Source organism: Podarcis liolepis, assembly GCF_965112155.1.
Source record: "Podarcis liolepis genome assembly, chromosome: 7".
Classification (NCBI taxonomy): domain Eukaryota; kingdom Metazoa; phylum Chordata; class Lepidosauria; order Squamata; family Lacertidae; genus Podarcis; species Podarcis liolepis.
The window spans coordinates 63888744-63906974 of NC_139561.1; the positions used below are offsets into that span (position 1 = coordinate 63888744).

The 18231-nt window shown below is 40.6% G+C and overlaps 1 protein-coding gene across 3 annotated transcripts in view; it reads right to left on the reverse strand.

Moving 5' to 3' along the window:
• Positions 1-1614: 1614 nt before the first annotated feature.
• The window catches only part of LOC310710733 (protein argonaute-3), a 49515-nt gene continuing 32898 nt past the window's right edge, over positions 1615-18231 (reverse strand). For 2 of the 3 annotated variants that reach the window (XM_083511787.1, XM_083511786.1), the window contains exons 10-19: positions 17510-17632; positions 17193-17326; positions 16130-16314; positions 15368-15527; positions 13448-13538; positions 11988-12182; positions 8925-9059; positions 8010-8111; positions 6818-7017; positions 1615-5603 (exon numbers count right to left, since the gene is read on the reverse strand). In XM_083511787.1, coding sequence (XP_083367913.1) covers positions 5495-5603; positions 6818-7017; positions 8010-8111; positions 8925-9059; positions 11988-12182; positions 13448-13538; positions 15368-15527; positions 16130-16314; positions 17193-17326; positions 17510-17632 — 1434 coding nt within the window. In that variant the 3' untranslated portion in view covers positions 1615-5494. Of the gene's footprint in view, positions 5604-6817; positions 7018-8009; positions 8112-8924; positions 9060-9793; positions 10006-11987; positions 12183-13447; positions 13539-15367; positions 15528-16129; positions 16315-17192; positions 17327-17509; positions 17633-18231 lie in introns of all 3 variants that reach the window. The other variant, XR_014528225.1, reaches the window with a different exon arrangement.

Genomic DNA, 18231 nt, shown 5'->3' on the forward strand with positions numbered 1-18231 from the left:
GCTACTTCATTTTTAAATAGGTCTTTATAGTTACATACCTGCCAGAGGTAATTCAGACACAATTTTAATATGGAAATGGGACTGAAAGATTCTAGACATGATTCTCGTCTGTCAACATTTTACCTCCTGCAGAGTCAATCCTTCAGTTTAATTTTTCAAATTGTTCTCCAGTTCCCACTCCAGGGTTTTTCCCCAGTGGTTACTTAGTCATAACCTCTTTAACAGCAAAGTCAAGGTTACAGAGAATAAACTGGCAAGTCATAAAGGAGGGTCTGGCATCTAACAGCTTTGTCTCTCATCATAGTGAAATCCAAGCATTTGTAAATATGATAATTAACAAGCAGGTATTAGCAGACCTGCAAAATTCCCCAGGAGTTGTTTAGCTTTCCAAAAAACATAAGGGTCAAGTACATCACAGGATAACTTGAAGCTGAGCATGCCTTAATAGACGTTGCTGTGCTTGAGGCAATAGTGAAAGCTCTGCCTGGTGTTTAACCCATGATGGCCATTTTCTATATGCCAGACAATGCTTGAGGTTCCATTCACCACAAGCTCAATATGCATGGACAAACTGCCCTCAAGTGAAAAGGATGGGAAGTGGAAGTTGATTAAAAAGGTATGTCCTGCTCCCACTTTGCAGACACACAAACAACTCTTCCAGTTGAAAAGGTAATTGTTCTATCAGTTCATAGCACTAAAAATCTATTCAATGAATCACTTACCTACCAAGTGGGAAAATCTGACAGATTCAGGGTGTTGCCATCATCAAAAACAGCTAGCAGAAAAGCTATACAACAGGAAGGTTACATGGGTGGTTAATAAGTCACAATAATTTGCATAGGGGAACACACAGAGTCAAAGGATATCTACAAGCAGATAGACTTTCAGTCTTGCAGAAATATCCCAAAGGAGGCTTTGGGAAGCACCCTTGCCATTATTTTTAACATTTTTCATCTAACACTCCTGAGATCTTTACGTTCTAACATAGTCTCACACACACGTGTGTGTGAAAGACCCCACAGAATGAACCTTTCGGTCTGATGTCTTTTAATAATGCCCTTCTTAGCAGCTGTTGCTTAGATGATGAAGCTTGGCCAGTAGGACTCTAATGCTTTGTACTACTAGGGTTGCCCAAAAGTCATCAATTCCGCCTTTGAAAATCCAGCCCTAGCACTACCGACTTGCTGAAATTAATGGGAATTGTACCTGACAGAGAGCAAGCCCAATGGCACAAAAGAAAAGTCCTTACCTACAGAGGGGCACATTCTGTTAGCTCAGCTTTATTCAGCCTGAAGCTGATGAAAGTTGTAGTTCAAAACATATGGAGAACAATGCACTGTGTTTTCATGGTGGACAGAACTCAGCACCAAGCAACTCTCAGGTATGGAGTGGTGATGAAGAGAGGACAGTGGCTCTTGCAAGTACAAGTGAGAAATAAGACAACCGAGGTGGGGGGAGTTACAGCAACCATTCTAGGCAGGAATACGCATACTGAATGAAGAACAAGGCCAAGCTGGGTGCAAAAAACTATTAAACCTACACTTTTGTACCTATATAGGCTGAACAGACAGCTGTCTTGGCTGTACAGGCAGAAATTTTCATGAAAGCACATTAAAATTCAAGAAAGCTTTTTTAGAAAACAAAAACAGAGAGCATGTACAAAAATAAAACTCCATATAATCTTGTGAAAAATATACTGGAAACTGCCACCACAGATGAGGTACCGTTTATTTCCTCCCATCCCCACCTCCACCCATCCACTGCAAACATCAAAATATATCTTAAGTCTTTCAAAACAAAGGAAGAATATCTGGCTATTTTATAATCTTGGTTAAGACAGCACCCTTTGTTATATCACACTGTTAAAATTGCTTTTGAAACAACAAAAATCAGAATACTACTTCTTAAAGTGGATTCCTGTTCACCTGCCCATTTCCTTAGTGCAGTAATTGCCCACCTCCATTTAAATAAATATAGCAGCTACAGTACTGTAGTACAGGTGGCCTTCAATGCCAGTACACTGATATTGGCCTGGCTCGCAGATAATACTAAGTCATTGTTTATTAAACCATAGTTTGTTGTTTGAGCCTCCAAACCCTGCCATCAACCCAACTACAGTTTGTTTAGTGCCTAACCACAACCTGAAGTCATGATTTTTTTTTGTTGGCTTACAAACCTTCGTTTGTTTTAACTATGGCTTGTTGTTATACCCAAACCCTTCACCCTTCCTTAAACATTTCTTTGGCCACTCCACCCTCTCACCAAGCTACATAGGCACAAACCAAGAACAGCTGGAAAACCCAAAACAACTCTGAAGAAACAAGTTATGGTTTGTTGATCATCTATGAGACAACCGGTGGTTAACTTGTGGTTTGTTAATCAAACCATGGCTTAGCATTTAGGTGTGAACCAGGCCAGTGTATTACAAATTTTATCGGCACTTGACAAAGACAGTTTCAAAATTAAAATATATTCCGGTTTGTTTTTAAGTTACCATCTCCTCTCCACATGAAAATCAATCACACTAGCACTGTGTACAAGTATTTTAAAGGTGCTTCTCTGTTGGGCTCTAAATCATTTTCACTTTGGAAGGATGAGAGTGATGGCTGCAGCAAAGGAGGCTTTAGAGCCACCATTCTAGGGACAGGTCAGGAAATAAATATTATAGTACATCTTGGTATAAACAGCTAAAAGGTCTTTAAAAGGGGGGGGGGCAGAGGTCCCAATGTTCCACAACTCACTTTTAAAACCGCAATTGTGAAACACTGAGTAAGAATTCCCACTGGAGCCTTTTAAAGTGACAATCCTTGGAAGAGAAAAAACTTAACATTAATATTAGTGAAGATTTGTTGTGATTCACCCATATTAGAACCGTTAAACTTGACCTCAAGCTCCAGGGAGGTTTACTAGGCTACCCTGACAACAAGTGGTGTATGTTCTCTTTAGGCGGGGGGAGAAGGACAAAGGAGGTGAAGTCTGAGTCCATTGGCCACATCATGGGGCCTAAGCAGGCTGGTATTGAACTCCCCGCAGTCATTTCATGCTAGGAATTCAAGCATAAGTACAGTGCATGAAGTATCCTCAGCTAGGAAACTTCCAGAAGTTGAAGCATGAAAACAGCCACTTGCAATTCAATTCACTAAGAACTCTTTTGGTTCTAGCAGTTTCCCCTTTCATCTTAGTGCATACCTCTTCCCAACCCCCTAAGGCAAGCTGCTCCCCATCACAATTATTTCAAGTGCACTTTGATTCTTGCCCCCAAGAGGTTAAGTGTGCATTGTACCATTTTGCTGAAACTGGGAGTAAACTTCACTAGATCACAAGTGCAGTAAAGCATTTTGAGACACCATGAACAGCAGCATATGCCTGCACAGGAAAGCATATAAAACACAGTACTTAAGTTTTCTGGTGGGGGTGGGGTGGGGAGAGAAGAAAAAGGAAAGGTTCAGGCCTGTTGGAGCAAAATGGGCTCAGATTTTTCAGCTGAAAATACAGTAAATTGGCAAATATAGTGGGTCACTTTGAAGACAGCACAATATAAGAAAGATGCTTCAACCAGTGAAATGGTTTTCATGTGGAGAATGGTTTGTCTGTTTGTTTCAGCAGGGCTAGGTTACTAGCAATGCCCATATGAACCATCTGCAGTATATATCTATGTATATATACTATAAAACCAGTGCAAAAAAAGCAGTCACAAATGCAGTTCATGTGTTTACAAAGTGCAAAACGCCCCTGAATCCCTGCTACTGAGTTCAATGCTCATCTTCATCATCTTGTAAAATACTTTGCTTCAGCTTCAAAGTGGAATGAAAAGAGGCCCATTCATCTGATTCACATTTCAGTGATCTCACTTAAGTGTATCCCAGCCCTCTGGTAGCTTTATTTGTAAAATGAAATGAAGCACTCAGTTTCAAAAGGAAAGTCTACATGATCAAAAACTGCTTTTAAAAAATCTTCATGCCCCCTTTTAGACTTTTGCTCAATGTCATCTGGACAGATCTAAAAACATGAATTTCTTCTGTGCTGGGAAAAACCATGCCCTCCAACCCCAGGGTGCAGCAGAGCAAAAATCCTGCATTACTAGACAGTATTAAAGCTTGTAGTCTGCTAGCAGCATGAAAGGGTTTGCCTTTTTATGCATTAAAAATGGGAATCCTCCCTATTACAAGACTTTCCTTTCAAAATTAAGGCTAACTTTGTCCTTTTAAGTGCACAAACATGTCCATTCTCCCACTATTAGTGGTGCAAAATGCTGCTGATTGTGCACAGCAAAAATGGACAGATTTTTCTCCTTTGCAAAGGCTTATTGCACTAAAAGATAGCAAAAACATTGTCAGTTCTCTAAAACAAAATAGTTATGTTTCTAAACATTAAAACTGATGTCGCCAATACACTGACTTAAATTAAAGCATTATTATTACTCTAATAAATATAAAAGAAAAAAGGAAGCTAAACCTCAAAGTACACGTATATATAGATATATATATGCAATCACATTAAAGTGAGAGGCAGCGAGTCAACTAATATATATTTTTTCATTTTAAAAAAAGAGAGACCTCAACTTAGTGTCTGTACTTGAATGGATATTACACGTCACCCTGGCAAAACAGGGGAGGAGATCTGCTGTCACAAGAAGCTCAGAAGGTATACACATGGCACACAAGATGTAAAATTAGCTGAAACTTCTGGACAAGGAGAAAGCAGCAGCTTCATTAATCTCATCAGGTTGTATCGCTACTGCCAGCATCAACATATATGGTTAACTTAGTTATGGTACAGAAACAGACTTGAGTTGAGCAACTCCAAGCAATGAAGACAGACACAAAAGGCAGCAGTTGGCTAAACCACACTGGGATCAATGGATCTGCAAATGCACTATACACACAGCCTTTCCCACAACATACGCTGTGGAGCTGCTCACTCAAACATACAAACACACTTGCTATGGTCACATTCAAGTGCTGACAGCCATTGAGGGGAAGCCACCGGCTACCCTCGTAGGGGTACCCAAATGATAAAAACATTTTTGCACATTCTCTACTTCACTTCACTTGCCCACCCCAACAATCACCTTTTTGATTGCTCCTGTAAGTTTTAATACCGTAATAATTGTTTCTTTTTTGCAGAAAGAGTTGTGCTGCTGAGCAACTTGAGGTAAAGGCATAAAAAAGGGTTAACTACAAGAAAAAACACACACAAAGGAAAAGACAACAACGATGACGGCAGCACTTCCCATTGGAGGCTGCTTCAAAAGCAGTTGGCTGGTTTCATATTGCATAATAAGTGCCGTGTTCTCGGTGAAGTAAACAATCTTCCTTGTGTCAAAACAAGGATAAGGCCCATGCCCCCTCCCATAGGATCAGTTTCAGCAGTGGCAGAGGTATCCCCCTCCCCAATGAACTGACCCTTCTTTAAACATACACTGTATGTGGCTTAATTCTGCAGTTCTTCCTTTCGTGAATAGGCTCCGGTCTCACTGATATTTTTTTTATAGCTAAGCAAAGTACATGGTGCGTAAGGTGTCTTGGTGAATCTGTACAGCCTTCGCAAGGGCTTGGGGATCTCTCCCATTGCTCTGTCCTGAAACATGGCTTCCTTCAGCACTGCAATAGTGGGGAAAAGAGAGAAGAATTAGCAAACACCTTTGGGCCCAAGAAGCAAAAGTCACGCTCCCTTCTTATATTTTTAAGCAACTAAGCTGTAAAAAACAATTCTAATTTCTGCACTGAGCAGCCATTAGTACAGCCTTGTGCTAATTCCTTTGCTTCTGAACATCAACCAGGAAGAGAGGTTTAAGAAAGCTGTATTCCGTGTTCTTTTCAGCTCTCAAAAACAATACATTACACTAATGCAGCACATGGATGGACTTTAGTACTAGATGCATGGTTCCCACCACCAATTATTAGTATAGAACAAGTCAGTGGAACACTTCTATGGGCAAATTCACACACTCATTTAAAATGGCTATCCATAGACATCATGGGAAAGCTTGAAGAAACTGCCCTACAACATGTACAATCAAATGTGTGATGTAGTGGTTAGCATGAACAATGTGCTATCTTTTCTCACAAACACATACTTAAAGCACAATGGACTGTTGCAAATAATTTGCGCACCCAATTGCACCTAATAAAAGATTGAAGTTGTGGGTAACCATCTATGGGAATCCACGGTTCCCCACCACACCCACAGGGCAACCTTCTAGAATGAATGAATGAATGAATGAGCTGTATGGGAACACTGCAGGAACTCTGAGTCATATTTATAACAGTGCTAGATTTATAAAGGACAGATTGGCAATCATGACGACTTTAGCTCAATGGACTTCATCGCTAACTGGCTTGCCTGCTGCCATTTCTGTAGAACTCTGTACACATTTAATCATGCACATTTGATGGTTTGCTAGTTGAGGTGGGAGAGACAGGGCAATGCCCAAAGGGGTCTAATTATGCATGTGGTCTCCATGGAGCATGCACACACCCCTACTTACCTCTCAAAATCCAATCAGGGTTGCACAAAAAAGTGAAGTTAATGGATCATTCTTGTAAGCTAACTGACTATACTCAGTGGTTTCATATGCAGCAGCATGAAACAATGTGCTAGGACTGAGCTAAACAACCAGGCACCCTAGTGCACATGTGTTGACTATACTGTTTAAACATGTGAAAATGATGTTGACCTTTACTAAAAAAAAAAAAAAAAAATCAAGTTTGGAACAAGTCTGCAATGAGATCAAATGCCATACTTTAAAATAAAAAATTCTGGCAACTAGCCCAGAGGTCGGAGAAGCCAAGTCATCTGGCAACGCTACTCTTACCTGTCATGTTCTTTGTCTACAAGGTGATATCTTGCTCTGAATGCCACCAGGTGAGCATAATACGCTGGTGCAGGTATAGACACAGATCGTGTGCAGCGCACATAGGTGTGGCAGAGCTGGTAAGTTAGCAGCTGAAGTTCGTCTGCAGTAAAACAGTTATCATCCCACAATACATGATAATGTGAGGGACGGCTGGTACCCTAGGGAGAATGAAACATCAGTTCAAATTCCCAATTAACTTTCTGCATCACATTTCTATAAAAATTAAACTGAACAGCAAATGTTTTTGTATGCCAAGGATATTGACTGTGCTCCTGAGAATACAGTTCTTATTAATGTGAAAAGGGGATTCCATGTTGCTGTAGCCCCACCCTTGCACACTCTTGGCACTGCAGCACATTAGCATCCTGCAGAACACCACCACAGCCCTATCCTGTCACTTATTTCAAATGAACACTTCCAAGTGCTAAAATATAGGGCTGTATCATTCACCAGTGCAACGGCTCTTGTGCGACTGGACATGAGAGTTTTAATGCTGCACAACAGAGAAAACCCATGCAACAGTTGTGTTAACAACAAACTTACCAGCAACCTGCTTATGCATTCTCTGGTGCAACAATGATCCACTGGCACAAAGCTTTTCACCAGCTGATCAAGACAAGTGACTTGCTGCTACACTGGATACAGCCCATAATCAGAGGCTGAAGATAGTTTTAAGGAGCCTTGGGGTAACTAAACAAAGTTACTTTGTAAGAGCTTGATGCCAAGCTGCTTCAGTTTCGAATTTATGAAGCACAGCAATTACATATTTTCTGCAGCTTCCGAAAGGTATATGGGTGAATACAAGCACGGAACAGCAAATGCTGGAGCCATAGCAGAGCTTCCAGGGGACAATTCCTAACACATTTTCTGTCTTCAGATGTCACAGAAAAGATTTAGTGTGTGAGCCAAATATTTTGAGAATACATTCCTGGCTAATATGACATTTTTGTTCCATGGCAAATCTAAAGGGTACAAACTTGGGAAAAAAGCTCAAGTCATAAAAAGCTTGCTTTAAGTCAGCCTTGGTTGTTTTAAAAAACTGGTTTAAATAGAAAGCACCCTGCAGATTCACTTATATTACCACTCATGTCTGCTCACGAATGGTACCAAACCCAGACTGAGTCAAGTAGGTTTGTGCTTTAGTTCCTACCTGTATTCCTGCATGGCTACAGAGGTAAAAATCAAATTCGTAAGGATGTGTGATATCCGTATCTACAGTTGTTCCAGCTGGGATGTTCCCACTTCTTCCAACCTAGAAAAGAATGCATTTCCACAGGAGAGGAACAAAAATGTTAGCTTGATAATTATGTAATGAACACATGATATAAAATACTGAAAAATCTGCTTTTATTTGTTTCAACTTTGAACATCAGCTTCTCCTAGTTTTTGTGCATGAAAGCAAGTCCAGAACTCGGCTGCTGACACCAGGCTTGTAACCTGATGGTGCAAAGAGGCTGGCAGCTGGAATAAAGTCTGTTGTTAACATAGAGGTGAGGTTCACAACAAAATGAAGTTGGAATGCCATTTTGTATCAGTCAATTTTGCTTGCCTTTGAAATGGAACAGTAAACTTGGAAGAATAGAAACATATAGCTTCCTATCAGACCAGACCCATAGGCTCATCTAGCCTGTTATCTAGATACTCAGCAGATTGTCAAGGTCTCGTACAGGGGCTTTAGTAAGCCCTGCTGCTCAAGATGTTTTTCACTGGAGTGACGAACTGGGGACCTTCTGCAAGCAAAGTTGTTACTCTGCCATTGTGCTATGGCTCCTCATTGAAGCATTTACAAAGTGGGGGAATTCAGCTGTTGTACCGTGCTATAAATCAGGACATCCTCCACTGAAATTTTGCCTCTACCATCATTTGTCAGCCTCTCAATCCCATCTCCGACAGGGGTAAATCATAATGGGCTATCTTATAGGACTGTTGTAAGGATTACAACAAGATGATTCATCTGAAGTGCTGTGAAAGTTCTAAACCACTATATACATGCTAATAATGATAGATTACACTTTCTTCAGTCACCCACTTGGAAGCAACTACACTGAAATTAGACAAGTCTTACCCTTTCTGTCCGATCAGCACAAAACAGCCTTGTATGATGCCTCTTCTGAACAACAATATATGTTATGCCAGGCTGGTAATCCTTTTCGAGACTGATACAGGCCTCTCTAATTGCTAGCAGCTCATAATACAACACCTATAGTGCAGATACAGAACGGTTAGCTTACTCTCAAATAGAAAATAAAACAGGACACTTGAATCAAATTCTTATGTGAAAAGAAACCAAGATCACAAAGAAAACGGCAACAAATGAGTGGACAGAAAACCTCTCAGAATTTGCTCTAGTAGCAAAACTGATATATTTAAGAATAAAAGGGGAAAGGTAACAGCAAGACTTTATGGCACACTGCAAGCCTTTTACTGAACATTCTAGAAAAAACTCATTGCTTCACTGATCTTAATGTTTTGAGGTATAAAGGTATGGATATTATACTAATTTATGTTATTTTAAGTTAAAAATATGAAATTAGAAATTTATTTCTTGAAACATTAGTAGTCAATGGGTACACTTCAAATTCCTGATCCTTGTTTATTTGTTGTATTGGTGTATGCTGCTAGTATTCTCCCCCCCCCCGCCCCCGAGTCTTCATGATAAATTAACAATTTTAAAAAATACACACACTACTTAATTCTATTGCAGAGACACACACATACATTTGAAGTGTGTCTAACTTTTAAGTCTACTAAAATGTAGAAGACACTATAGTATTTGCTGGTTTAGAACCTCCAAGGTCTATGTATAGCAGAACTGCAAAACAGACAATATAGATTTATACAGATTTGGGCTGGACTTGCAGTTCAGTCTGGAAGCTAGCATCCTGGTGCAGTTATTAGAACAAGTGTGTTTAAACAATCAGTATCAAGTCCCACCCATGCGACAGGTCATGTATTTGATATGGTGCTTTGTGCTGGGTAGAAGGAGGGCGATCTCATTGTGGGGAACTTAATGTAGTTCCATTGTTGTGGATGGATCACTACTTGGTCCTGACACATCAGGGACATAATAGAAACGTCCTGCTGCCAAGCTGACAGCTCCTCTGCTGGCATGGAGAATGAGGGTCTCGAGGAAGGAGAGCATCTTTCTGAGGAAGAGGAAAACATTCCTTTACAAAGGAAGTATTCCTTGGGTGACAAATAAACATCTTCTTGAGCAGAGACTATGCCTCTAGGGCTCCTTGTAATGGTCAATTTGATAATTAGGCATATAGAGAGATGGGTTTTGGTGGGTGCATTTAATGCATATCAAAGGTTGCAGGCATCACATATTGGCTAGATAGGCTGGGTGGAATCAGTATTGTAGTGCATACTAGCAGCAATGACAATGGGAAATGCAGAAGTGAAATTTTGCAAGTAAGAATTCTCCCAATTGCTACCTATTTCATGTGCAAGACCACTGGGCATGGGGTGTTAAGGAGTCTCAATATATGAGTGGAATGACGTCAAAAGGTGGGGTTTAGATTTGTTAGACACTGAGAAACATTTTGTGAAAAGCCAATTGGCAGGAGGGTCAGGCCAGACACAATCAAGTAATTCACATGGTGCATAATTAATTTACTGCCATAAGAGGTGATGATGGCCAGAATCAAGAACAATTTTAAAATGGGATTAGATAGATTCACAGAGGACAGATCTACTAATTTGTGCTAATGATAGTATATGCGACCTCCAGGTTACCCTTTGAACTCCAATTACTCAGAGGACTGTTGCCTTCAGGCTCTACTTGCAGGCTTCCCAGAGTAACCGTGTGTGTGTGTGTGTGTGTGTGTGTGTGTGTACACACAAGTCCTGGGCTGATCTTTGGAAAGAATAAATGGCCTGGTGACTAGCACGATTGCTTTTAATGCCCTCTTCCAGTTAGTGGACTCCAGCCATCTCCATGATTTCCCAAGGAGCTAAGGGCAATAAAGGGAGAAGGGAGATGGACCTGGAAGGGTCAGAAGACCTGTGACCAGTTCAACCAAACATGTTAGAACATATTATGGCTATTTAAAATATCTAAAGTGGAGTTTATTATTTATTAAGTTTATATACAGCCCTTCATGTAAGGATCAAAGGGCAGTTTACAGTATACAACACAAAAATATTTAACAAACAAAACACAATCCCCACCCCCTGGCAGTTTTAAAAGTAATATATTGTTTAATTAGCCAAAGGCCTGGGAGAAGAGGAGTGCTTTCATCTGGAGCCTAATGAAAGCTCCAGAAGAGCCTCCCTGGGGACGGCATTCCACAAATGAGGAGCCCCTGGAGAAAAGGCCCATTCTTACATTGCCACCCTCCGGATTTCTTGTAGAGGAGGCAAAAAAGGTTCCTCAGAGGATGATTGCAGGGTTGGTTCATATGGGGAGAGGTAGTCTTTAAAAGGTAGAACCATTTAAGGCTTTATGGGTCAAAACCATCTCTTTTAATTGGGCCTGGATACTAAGTGGCAACCAGTGCAGTAGGGCAAGGATTGGTGTTATATTCTCAAACCATCATGCAACTTGGCCACTGAATTCTGTGGCGGACTAGGACCTGACTGAAGGGTCCGGTTCTGAACTGCCCACCTTTCTAAGTATTCCCACTTTGACAGGAGCACCCACCTCTCAAGAACCTTAGGTGACCATCAGGTGACCCATTTTTCCTTTGAATTCAAGCTGTGCTGCCAAGGAAAATCCCAGGGAATCAAAGCAGAGTTTGACATCAACTCTTGGACTGGCTACACTTGAAAGTTTCCGATACTCTGAAGTGTAGCTGATCACAGTGAAACTTGAAGCCACTGTGATCAAGCTGACTAGCGCTGTGTTCAAGCTCTGCTTCTGAAAGGGATCAGCTACACTCCAAGCCTTGCATTTGTTGCCAAATTAAAATGCCAAGGAACTATCAGGAACACATTTAAAGGTTCCCAGTTGCTTCTTTGCAGTCATGTTGTCCCTTCCACACACATGACATCACATGTTACATCAGGTGTCACTTGAGGGAAATGGACTTGCGGGTCAAATTATGGTCCTTGTAAAAATAGTTTTATAAGCGCCGTAATCTGCTCTGAGGGCCCTTTTATGGTAAAAGTTGTGGGACATAAACACCTGTCGAAACTGCCCTTCTGACACTCCATCACGGTAGAAGATTATTCGTGTGGGCTTGAAGCGTGTTGACTTGTAGAACTGGATGAGAAGTTCTCGAACCATGGAGGCCAAGTCTTGGATGATCTCCTGGCGGGGTTTTTGAACTCTCACTGTGGCACAGTACCTGCTAGGATGGGCATCCATACTACCTACAACCTAAAACAAGAGAGGCACATGAAGAAATATGATCGTTCCAGACAGACAACACTTTCTCTAATCTGCGTAAATAGTTTTTCCCAACAGGAAGCACAAGCCTTCAGAGAGTGACAGTTGCGAAAAGCTGTGAAAACCGCTTATCACTAAATTTTGCTGTATAAAAGCTTGGAAAGTCATCCACATTTAAGAATGCAGTAAGTTTTATCCACTGAGGTCTAAACAACTGTGCTTCATTCGCCATGTGAATAATGCATGTCTAATTTGTCATAGACATCTAGTGGAGCTCTCATGACATACACACAGCAAACACACCCACTTGGACAAAACTGAATCTGATAGCACTGGTGATCCTAATGCATGGGTTAAGAGATCTTGTGGAATCTGCTTGTTTTTACTATAACCTCAAGATCCACCAACTAGAATTTGGTGTAAAAGACATGTTCTTGTTGTTGTTGTCTAGTCATTTAGCCGTGTCTGGCTCTTCGTGACCCCATGGACCAGAGCACGCCAGGCACTCCTGTCTTCCACTGCCTAATTCTGAGTCTAGCAACAGTTTTGAGTATCAGCGCCAAACCAAGCCTCCCAGATCTTTCACACGCAAAATCTATTTCTGGTTACCCCAAGCTTTCTTCATTTCAGCAGTAATATTTTGTTGGGTGGTGGGTTTCATTCTGTTGCTGCTGCTGGTTTTGTTAAAAAATGGGGAGTCAGAAATCCTTGCTGATCAACTGCAAATGAATCAGATATATACCAGTTGATCCAGATCTGCCTTCTTCTCACAGCTATCATGATGTTATTATCTATACGCTGGCTTCATTCACTGAAAATACTAAATGATGATTTAGTGCAGTGGTTTTCAAGCAGTGTGCCATAAAGGAAGGTGGTCCTTTTCCTCATTGTGCAAGAGGAGAGGGTAGTGTGAAAGCCCTAGGATTTGCTTTGGTTTCTTCCTGTTTGTGCAAAGAGCACTAAAACATGGTGCAGCATTACATATGTGCAAACTGAACCTTGCCTGATTCATAATAATGCTCCATCTGGCGCATGGTTAGCCCTGGAACCCCAAGCAACTGTCATTTTGTATTAGGGAATGCTTTGATTACATCAGAAAACTAAGCACAAAAGGAGGCAGGGAGAACTAATGAGACAGAGACAAGGGGCCTATTTAAGGCAGTCAATCCTTGTGAACATTCTCTCTCATAACTAAGGTATTCAATGATTCAATGAAGGTTGGGTGGGGGGCACACACAAATGTGAATGCAACTCACAGCAGCGATAGATGGCTTCTTTCCATCCCCAGCAGGTGGATGAGTAACATCTGCTCCCAAGAAAATCACTGGTTGTTGGAACACAGAAGGTCTTTTAAAAAAAAGGTGACATGTCAATCTCAAACCCAAACTTCATCTACCGCCTTCCTCAGAAGGGTCCTAGACTATGCACCTCACATTCTAGAAGGTAAGCAACTATTCCTGAAATGCATCCACGGAGTCTAGAACTCTTCATACAGAAAATTAAAATGCCAGGGTTTAGTTTTTTAGAACACATAGCAGATTTTGGATGTACCAGACTTCCTCTACTTAAAATAAATAAAAACAAACACTCCACATTGCTGTAGGAGGCAGAGAAGCTCTGAATACATGGGCTTACTAAAGATGTGCAAGTGAGAGGGCATCTTACAGTCAGTCTCACATTCCTGTGACTGGAGCTGATGACTCAAATCGTGTGGCCAGAGCGAGGTGGACAATATTGCTCACTGGGAATTATACTGCTCGCTGCATAATTCCTCAGGGATAGGTTTTTGAAACTGATTCATGGTACAGTTTATTCTTTGAATAGTGGGGACAAAAACTGTTATTTACTGGATGATAGGAATAATTATATTATATATAAGGGATATGGTTGCTATAGTAATCCGGACGGATCAGACAAAAATTATCCTGCGAAATGGGGTCCAATCTCCTAAAATGTACCTTTCAAATTGATTGCATGTATTTATTTATTTTTGCAATCTAATCAGTCAGATTTTTATTGATTACAGCCAATTGCCATTACAATATGATTAACACAAAACCATCAAGAACATCTAAGGTTATCAAATTATCAAAATTTTAAATTATAAAGTTCCCCAAATCACTTAGATTTAGCTGTGTCAAACCCTGTTTCTTATTAAAGTTTTCAATAAGATAACAGCTACAAAAAATACAATTATTAATTATGTCTGTACAGTCATACCTTGGATCCCAAACGCCCTGGAACTCAGACGTTTTGGCTCCCGAACACTGCAAACCCAGAAGTGATTGTTCCAGTTTGCAAACATTATTTTGGAATCCAAATGTCCGACGGGGCTTCCGATTGGCTGCAGGAGCTTACTGTAGCCAATCAGAAGCTGTGATTTGGTTTTCGAACATTTTGGAAGTCAAACTGACTTCCAGAATGGATTGTGTATCTGAAGAAGTGTGCATGCACACAAAAGCTCATACCAAGAACTAACTTAGTTGGTCTTTAAGGTGCTACTACTAGAAGGATTTTTTTTATTTTGAGAATGGATTCTGTTCGACTTCCAAGGTACGACTGTACTTTTGTGATGACCAATGTTGCTTTAGCAAATTAATTTGGCTATCAAATCAAGCACGTAACATTAGTACGGCTATAACTTGGTTAAAAATCACATTCTTAAGATTCTTTAAATCAATAAATTAAATCTGAATATGGAAGAATAGCTCTGCAGGAAAAATGTAATTTGCCTTTAGCTGAGGATTGTTGGAACCTGTGGTCCTCTGGATACGATCAACCCCTGCCAGCATGGCCAGTTGTCAGGGATAATTAGAAGTTCAACAACACCTGGAGGGCCATAGTTCTCCACTATCCCTGTTTTAGATTATGCATGTACATGCTGCAGTAGGTGTTTAAGAAGAGGCATTCCCCAAGTATGAAAATTGAGAAACACATTTTCTCAGATGGCACTTGTTATCTGAAGTTATGACTATATATACTTAACAATTGCAATTAAAAACCATTTTGATTGTCTTAAAGTGCTCTCTGTTACACTTTATGCCAATCAGTGTGGTTTTTAATTGCTCAATCCAACTGATCATTTCATGCCACATCTGGGGGGAAAAGCAATTCCCTTAAGTTCTACAGAGTACACAATTCTGACAATTGCCTTAACATTAAGGTAGGATTCTTACCGTTGATGAGGTACAAGGATGTTGTTGATTCCTCCCAGTTTTACGTTAATCTTTAGGCACAAGTTAGAGAGGGTTTGAGGAGATGTTTTTATGACATTCTTGACTTGAACACACTGCGTGGCCATCCCCAAAAGTGTGTCCCCCACACGCTTCACCTCGGCTGAGAAACAAGCATTGATGTGAAGGGACTTCAATATTTTACACCACAGCACAGTTCTAAAATCTGTCCCTGCAATGTCAGCTCACTAAGTCATGCCCAATGCACAGGATGTCAAGAGAAAGGTACAATATTAAAAAAGCAGCACAACTCTATATCTTCAGTACAGAATGAGGTCCCCTCCTGATAGGCAAAGAAAACTGGAGAGAATTGAACTCATGCTGACAAGAGGAGCTGATCTGCTTTTCTTCATATGGAGCTAATCTTCCCTAGCAGCTAATAGGGAGGAAAGCAATGAAGCTTAGCTGGAATGAGAGAGATCAACAGGAGAAAGAAAACCCAAGACAAAAGTTTCTCCTTCCTTGCAAATATGAATGCAAAGCTCTCTTTCCAGGCAAGAGATTTATTTTATCCTGAACAACATTTCCCCCTCTTCCAGCTTGTCTATTTCTCAGCCTCACAAAATAGCAAGACACATACAACAAGTCTGACCTATGTTGCATGTCCAACTGGCCATTTCTATGCTAAGATTGCCATTTGAAAGTTTGAAAACAGAAGCGATCAAACACAAGCTGAACCAAAATACAACTTTAATATTTATTTACCATACACTGGTGTTTTCCCTGGTAGGATAACTATGATGAGCTGGAGCCCAGAATATGTGTTTTTAAGGTGTCGGAACATAGGCTCCACACTGTCGGCACCTTGTGCATATTTACAGAAGCATGGTTGACCTTGGATTGGCATTCCTGCATCCTTGGAAATTTTGCGCAGCTGGTCTGTAAAACCCCTGGCAAAAAATGGAAAGCTTTCTGAAGGAGGAATAATGAACATCCACCGATAGAAACTAAGAATACCCCACCCCCCAAAAACCCTGAATACCTTTTTCTTCCAATCCCTAAAGTTCTGGGTGCACAGATCACATACTTTCTCCCTCCAGCTACTTCTTTCTGTAGTGAGAGCCTTCAACAAGATTTATGATTATGATGGTACCACTCTCAAGCCCATTTAAAATGATGTTTCAAGTTCCTGTTGATCACTGGTTTGCATTACACATGATTAAAAGCGTTGCCAGCACAGCTTTTAACCACACATAAGGCTGTCAGGGGCTGCTAAAGGAGAAACTACACACAAAGGAGAGGCTTTGTGGCCAATGTTTATGGCCAATGGTTACTGTTTTACTATATAATAAAATCTTAAAATATACTGTCATGCTGCAGTTAAGTTGGCATGGCCTCCAAGACACTGCAACTGCAGCATAGCGGAACAGCAGGTGGAACAGTTCGAGAAAGCTGAAGAAAAACAAATGAGAACAGCTCCCCAGAAACTGTCCTGCTCAGGTGCTACTGCCCATCTCACGTCTTTAACCCTTCACTCAGTCCCTCCTTGCCACAATGTCAAAACAACCCCTTGAATTTCAATCATAAACCAAAAAGTAAAGATGTGAAAAACAGGTTGTCAGCAACAAGGCAGCTTTTGGGTAAATAAATCCCATTTGTGAACAATGTCAGCAGCAAAGGTTGGACAGCTTCACACGTTTTAAGGCAGAAGCACAAAACCCATACCCTCTTCTAATCGGTGACCTACCATGCAAAAAAAACCTGTGTAACATGAGGGCAGGGGAAGGAAGGGAGAAACAGCTCACTGCCTCATTAACAGGTGGCTTACTTCAGTATTTCTTCACGACATTGTCTCTGTGTTGCAAAGCAAGCAATTGCCCACATCTTGATTTCCACACCAGTATGAAACTGTTTTCCCCGCATATCCCACACACCATGACTTGGTGTTGCAACTGTTCGATTCTATGGAAATAAACGGGAAGAAAAAAATTAAATTAATGTACTGGTAATTTACAATATGTGCATCAATAAATAATTCCACAGATGTTTAAACTCAGACGGTTCTACGAAGGGAAGAGCTACTAATCAAAGTTAGAATCCCATCTGAATATTACACCAGGAGGCAAACAAACAAGGGTTTCTTACCCGCCCTCCGTACTGCAACATGGGAGCTGGAAGCACACGCCCTGTCACATGAGCCATCTCATCACGGACTTTAAACTGAAATTCTTGAACAAATGGGTCGGCATCATAATTAGCACTTCTCACCTGGCATAAAAGTGGAACCAAAAAAAGCCATATTGAATACATTTGTTATTGCAGAAGTGCTAATTTAAGGGTTCAATTCCTTTCTCCTCTAAGTCAAAAGTAAACAACGTATTCCAAATGTAGAACAAGGTCCTTCTGTGATTCTTCAACACAGACTTGGCTGCCTTAAATTACAAGCCATTTGCAAAAATTTCCACTATTATTTACTATTCATACCTCATTTGAAGATGCTTAAAAACTTACTAAAGATGGCTGCTCACCAAAAACTATGCCATGCCCTTAAGGCTGAAGCTCAAAGGTTGGCAAAATTAAGGCATGCAAATTTCCTAGACCAGTGGCACGCAAGGAGAGCACATACCTTTTATCATGCTCCATTTGAGGGGAAGCTGCCCTTTCTTAAGAGAAATCTAAAGCACCTACAACTAAATATAAGCAGAGTTTCTTCCAAAAGTTCAATCTAAGCCTCAATAGACAATGACATACTATTATTGTTATTTATTGCATTTGTTAGGCTCTTTAGAAAAAACAAATCTCAAAGCAACTTAACAGCAAGATGAAATACAAACAAGTAAAATAAACTAAAAGCCAAATTAAAAATT